We start from the raw sequence: 6,494 nt of genomic DNA on the forward strand, positions 1-6,494 counted from the left end.
TAAAAATAACTTTGATATAATTTAGAATTTAATAAAGCTAATTACAATTTGATTGCATAACAACTTAATATTTTTAACTAGTTTTACAAGCTCTTTGTGCTTTATTAGTAAAAAAAAAAGATAAGACATAATGAGCCTGCTTTTAAATAAGATACACAATGACCAAATATAACAACAAAACCACTAAAAAAATATGAGGATTTGTCATAAAACTAAATACTGAGACAAATGGCAAATTTTACAAAACTCTAAGATTGGTGCTGATTATTTTTACCCTGATGTTACCTAAAAATTCAAATGAGCCTTACACACAGGACAAATTGCATCTATTTTAGCGGATTTCCCATATAGAAAATAAGTTATTTATTATCTGATTACTGTCTGTTAAAGAAAAAAATTAGTTTTTATAAATTAGAAGCATAGGAGACAGTGTGGGTAGAGCCAATAAAAAAGAGGCAGAATAGTTTATGAGAAACACCACCATCTAATTCTGTAGCTTAGGTAAGACGGTGATAGGTTGTTTGAATATACTGAAAACTGAATATACTTGAATATACTGAATATACTTTAAAACTGTAGCATGACTCATCTGAGCGGCAATTTGACAAAAATTGGTCTGGACTTGAAATCATGAGCCACCACGTTGCGATCATGCGTCTGAACTTGCTCAACACTCAAATGTATTGTTAATAAGAATAACATGGGAATTTAAAAATTTAGTTTTTTGGAATTTTTACCTTAATTATTAATAGTGCATGGCAATGATTTAATATATACTTATTTATTTGTTTTTTGAGCTCTACAAAGTAGTTTAGAAAGAAATTGCAATTTCTTATAAATTGCAATTGTTTTTAGGGTCAAAAATGGGAAAAACCCATTTTTACCCCCATAAACCCCTGTTCCCATAGTCCGATCATGCTGGTTTGCAAACTCGTTCGAATAAATGTAGGTTTGCATGTTTATACCAAATTTCATAAAAATTGGATAATTTTTGCTCGAGTGATTGTGCTAACGGACAAATATATAAATAGGCCTATATAACTTAGGTCTATACATATATGAATTTTAATGGCTGGTGTTTTTAGCATCTGGGGACCTCAAAACGAAAAAAGTAAATCGGTCTCAGGTACAGGTCTTACCATGAGACCTACGGTAATAGCTTATTCCTTATAAGTGAAATTCGCTAAAAGTAAACTAATATTACATATCACAGATAATACTTTACTGCCAATCACAGTTGTTATGGTTCAAACATATTTTAGTTTTGGTTGATTTTTTATATCATAGTTATGGACTTATTTCTAGTTATCACAGTCAGTGATTTGTTTTGGTCTTTCAACTAGGTTTTTCATTCATTACTCTTTCAAGAAACTCTGTAATGACTGGTTCTACCGATTTTGCGTTGTTCAGGTGGTTATGATGTGTGCCTTCTATGGTGACTAGTTTGAATGATTTTGCATCGTTTTCAATAGTTTTCAAATAACTCGGTGAATCTTTTAAAGGAGCATCAAAAAACTTTCCGTCTGTGAATCTTATCGCTAACAAATGACACTTGACATTGGAAGCAATTGCTAACGACTGTCGTTCGTCAAAATATGACAAATTCCAAATCTTCACCCTAGGGTCACGAGTGAGAGAGTATTTTCCTGACACTGGGTCTAACTGTGCTCCCCTTTTTAGAAGAATTTTAACCGCCTCACTTGTCAATGATCCTTTTGTCCCGGCAATCCAGCGTTTCTCAATCTCCTCTAAAGAGTACATTTTATTTTTCTCAGCACTTCTTGTCATCTTGATTATGGTCGAATCAATGTTGTCTCCAAGTTTTGAGTAGAACTTTTTGCTTGGAGCTAGCGGTTTAATCACATCGATCGCAACAAGGGCATTCACACTTTCAGGATAGATAGCCGAGAATACAACTCCAATTACAGCACCCTTGGAGTGCGCTAGAATGTTCATGGGATCAGTCCAATTATAATATTTTTGTATTCTTTTGCACATTATTAGATAGTTTGCAAAGTTATACAACATTCCCTCAGGAAAGTGAGAGGACAGCCCGTGTCCTGGATCATCAACTGCCAGGACTGAGAAGGATTCAGGTAGCAACTCCAGCAGAGGATCAAACGTGCCTGCGTTGTCCTGCCACCCATGTAAAGCTAGGATTGGCTGCTTGCTGGTGTCTCCCCACCACTTGCCTAAAAAACACAATTTTATAAGATGGTTGTCTGCAAATTAAGATCTTCAACAAGCACTTGTCGTGGCCAAGTGATCTTGTTAAAATCTGCCAGTGCTGTATTCTTTAGGCTACTTCAACTACTATTACAGTTCTTGTAGCTGTGGGCAACATAGTCCCGCTCCTCCCTCCCTGTGACGTCACTGTGAGGAAAGTCGGGCCTACAGTCTTATGCGGCCAGCGAAAATCTCGCTCTTCCTAATAATGTACGATATTTTTGAAGTTGACATTTTGAAGTTCAAAAACCTTTTTAGCCTAAATCCTTTTAATTTATCATAAAAAAATCAATTAACCATAACTAAAGTAATTTTTATACCTTCAGACTTCATGATTAATGCAGATTACAACGATACAAGTTTCAGATAAATATTTTAATTCAATTATTGCAGGGAAGAATGTAATTGAAATGGTATGTATACAGGCGACGTTGGTTTGATCTATGCATTCTTAAGCTACGTTTCTCAAACAGCCTGTTTGTGCCCGCCGACTGTGCAACAAAACATGTGCCCGAGTTGCTGACACATGTGCCCAGTTGGACAACTCACGCATGCGCAGGTCTGCCAAACAACTACTATTGCCATATATTTTAAAGTTTTATAAGCCAAAAAGGACTTCTATTTCACAAAATATCATCCAAACTCACAAAAAAGGCACATCTAGGATACCGGTAATACTTTTAATTTAATACCAAATGTGTCTAGAAAGATATTGGGTTGATAAATAATTATGATACATACAAAATCAAGAAAATTATTTCATCCATCGTACTGTAGGCGAGAGTTAAGAAGTCCTCTTAGTCCTGGCCTATTCTAAAAATGCAGGCACTTGGTACTCGACGACAAGGCGCGCTGGGCGGGTTACTCATGTTCCAGGTGGCAGTCAGGGCTCCCATCCACTGCGTTAAAACCAAAAGAGCACCTGCAAATACTGCGCGGCAACATACAAACATTGCTGCATATTCCTCTGGCTCAGAGGACTTCATAACTCTCGCCTAAAGTTGGAAGCCTGTAGATGGATAGATTTATTCAAGGTTGTGTAGATATTTGTTGGATTGATTCTTATCTGAATGTAGCTCTTAAAAAACTACAGCAATGGCTTTGCTTGTAAAACAGGTATGATATCGTTGATTGAGATCTCCTGTGAAGGTAGGCCTACATCAATGAACTGTTGCTATTGCCCGTTGCTAAAAATCATAGTGGTAGCTAAAATGTTGCCATGAGGAATAGGTTTTAGACAATCACCGTTTTTTTCAATTCCTGTACATTCTGCTCTAACAAGAATTCAAACGCATAGAAAGATATAAGGAGCAAATTTTCGAAGCCACTGTCAGCGATAATCTCTCATCAATGAGTTAAAGGCGCCTTTCAAAGGTATTCAAGCAAAAAAATCTTATCGAACAGATGTTGATAAGATAAGAACTGCCTAGATAGGCAGTTTTTGTACTTTTCTTCTAAATTAAGTGTATACACCAGCCATAATTAAAGAAGCAGAGGTTGCTATGTCATCCATGGTGATTTGTAGCACACATAATCAAAATAAAATACCGAAACTTATTATTACATCACAAAAAGGCAAGTAACTGATATTGTGTGCAGGCCTAGTCGCTGGACTTGTGTTCCATGTGTCTGGAATGGAAACGGCATGACAAATTATGCGCGACATGTGCCTCTACATGTGCCGCAATATGTGCGACTTGTAGTAATGGAAACGTAGCTTTACGGTCACGTTACACACATATGGTAGTGGAACCACTTTGCTTGTCAACATGAGCCATCCCATGTATTCTATAGCCATGGGTATATACTGCATAAGGAAACTACTATGCCTTAGAATGCTAGTTCATAGATCGGTCTAAATGGTGTTTCAGCATATGCCAGGCACGGCACTTAACCAGCTCTTAATGTTGAGCTATGCTTACATAAACATATAAGAGAAGTTTTTTTTTAATAAAGACTTCTGCTTCTGATATATCAGCCACTTGAGTTAGGCCAATATTTTATTTTAACTGGCTGGGCAGCTAAGAGGTTCAAGTTCTCACCTAACAATCAAAGGGTCGCCGGTTCGATCCTAAGAAAAGTCAGTAGGCCTAGCTTTTTGATGGTTCAAAATGGACCCAGATATCCCTAGGGGGCTTTAAATAAATTATCATGACAAATGAAACGGCTGATCTTACTCAGTAAGAAAGCTACACAGATCATATCACACCATTCTAAACTGATCCTTCACTCAAATCTGGGTAAAATACATACCTAGGTGGCGTCCCCACCTCAATTGATAATGATTTAAAAAATTATAAGTTTTTTGAAAGAGTTTTAGTGTCGTCGAATACATAAAAATCTGTCTCACCTGCAATGTGGCCCCATGGAACAGGAATCTGTACCTCTTTCACATTATTGGGATTTATGTTAAGCGTAACTGTTTGATGAATTCTTCTACAAGATTGGTTGTATATTTGAAGACCAAATCTAACTAGTTTAGAGGACCTAAAACAAATAAAAAAACTGTATGTTGTAAAGTTAAATACAGTGGTCTTAATTGTAAAGTATTCTTTACAAATTTCTGTTGTTTCAATCTGGATTAAACCCTCGTTTAGGTCATAAGACTTGTGAGAATAAGCCCCCATATAGCCATAAATACCAATAAATCATAGGCTATATTTTATGCTCATTTAAAAAAAAAAAAAAAAAACTATGCTAACGTAAAACCATGGTACAGTACCACCCCAATATATGGTTAGGCTACTTTGTGTATTTTTTGGCAATAAAAAGTCGTGATTATGATTAAGTTCTGTTCGTCTCTTCAAAATTCCATTATTTTTTTAAGGTTCCTTCTTCTCTTCATCAACAAGAAATATAAAAAAAGCATGATAGAGAATCGATAGAGTGCAGAGATCACTTACTTTACAAAGTGGTTTAGTACCGTAACTTACCATAGCTAACTTACACACTTAGTTACAAAAATCTTAACTTACCTACCTACACAAAAAATAAGTTAGGCTATTAGAGAATTTTATCAATGTTTTTATTAAGGTAGGCTAACATAAATTTATCAATGGTAACATAGATCATACAACTCTGCATTTGCAATGGTGAGTTCCGAGTCTCGCTTATTGAATCAGCATCTGGTGGTCTATAAGTTAATCTTAAGATCCACGGCTCCTTTTACCATTGGATTGGACTCTTATTACCCTCTAACATTGTCTTTTATTGCTGACATTATTACCGTGGCGGAACATGGGCGGTTTACTAGTACCGTAAGTTACTAAAAGGTGGTAATGAAGGACCAGAACAAAAATATAAACTCAAAATACGTGTACATTAGGCTTAAGTTAAAGAGCTTAAAAACTTTGATTGCAGTGTCGTTCATTGGCCTGCTCATTACTTAGTTATCTTTTTTTATTTGTAGGCTAGTAACAGTCAAATGATAGGCAGTCAGTTAATAACTAAACTAGGCTAGGCCTAGGTCTAAATAAGTATAGCCCCTATAATTACCATAATTACCATAATTACCATCCTCTTGACCGATGACCATTTCTGGATAGGTCGCGTCAGTAATGATACAAATATCATAAAACTTACAAATAAAAAATACTTCAACATATAAATAAATAAATTAACTTGAGTGTCAGGCGGCATAAAAAATATTAAAAAACTAACTGGGCTTTGAAGTAATCCTCCAAGGAATAAAAACTCTGTTGGCAACACCACGACTTAGAATATATACCTATTCTAAGTTAATACTATTATTTTTTTCTTATAGTTAAACCCAGACTGACCTTGATTCCATTGGATAACCTATTTTTTCAAACAAATATTAAGTAACTAATAAGAAACAAACATTATTTTAATGAAATTAAGTTGAGATATTCTACTTAAAGTTAATTTGTATATGGATTCGGTTATTATATTTGCTCCCTATGAAGTTAACCTCACTTTACACTTTACAGTTGGTAATTTACCACACAAATTACTGTAAAAATACACACACAAATTAACCTCATTCAAATCAAATTCATCACTACTACTACAACAAGTAAGTTACAAAACAAAACAGACAGACAGGCAGACGAGGCGACAGACGACAAGATTACAACACTGAGCTACAAGATACGAATGAATCAGCAGTTCACTTTCAGGGTTTTTTTTATAGCAGCATAGGCTAGCAACAATTACGTCCATGAGTGGGTAGAATCAGAACATAAATTGTGTATGTATGAAAGTTATGAAAACTAGGTACTAGCATTGACTATATATCTACATTGTGT

The 6,494-nt window shown here is 35.3% G+C and overlaps 1 protein-coding gene across 1 annotated transcript; it reads right to left on the reverse strand.

Moving 5' to 3' along the window:
- LOC128989705 (probable serine hydrolase) lies at positions 1–6,247 on the reverse strand. The gene is made up of 3 exons (XM_054411709.1): positions 6,006–6,247; positions 4,577–4,713; positions 1–2,192 (listed from the first exon to the last, which is right to left on the reverse strand). The coding sequence occupies exons 1-3, from the start codon at positions 6,014–6,016 to the stop codon at positions 1,336–1,338; spliced, it is 1,005 nt and encodes a 334-aa protein (XP_054267684.1). The 5' UTR covers positions 6,017–6,247; the 3' UTR covers positions 1–1,335.
- Between the last annotated feature and the right edge of the window lie 247 nt (positions 6,248–6,494).

The sequence above is a fragment of the Macrosteles quadrilineatus genome, unplaced genomic scaffold (genome assembly GCF_028750875.1).
Source record: "Macrosteles quadrilineatus isolate MER2022 unplaced genomic scaffold, UCM_ALF_1.0 Scaffold_3__2_contigs__length_128488019, whole genome shotgun sequence".
In the NCBI taxonomy this organism is placed as follows: Eukaryota; Metazoa; Arthropoda; class Insecta; order Hemiptera; family Cicadellidae; genus Macrosteles; species Macrosteles quadrilineatus.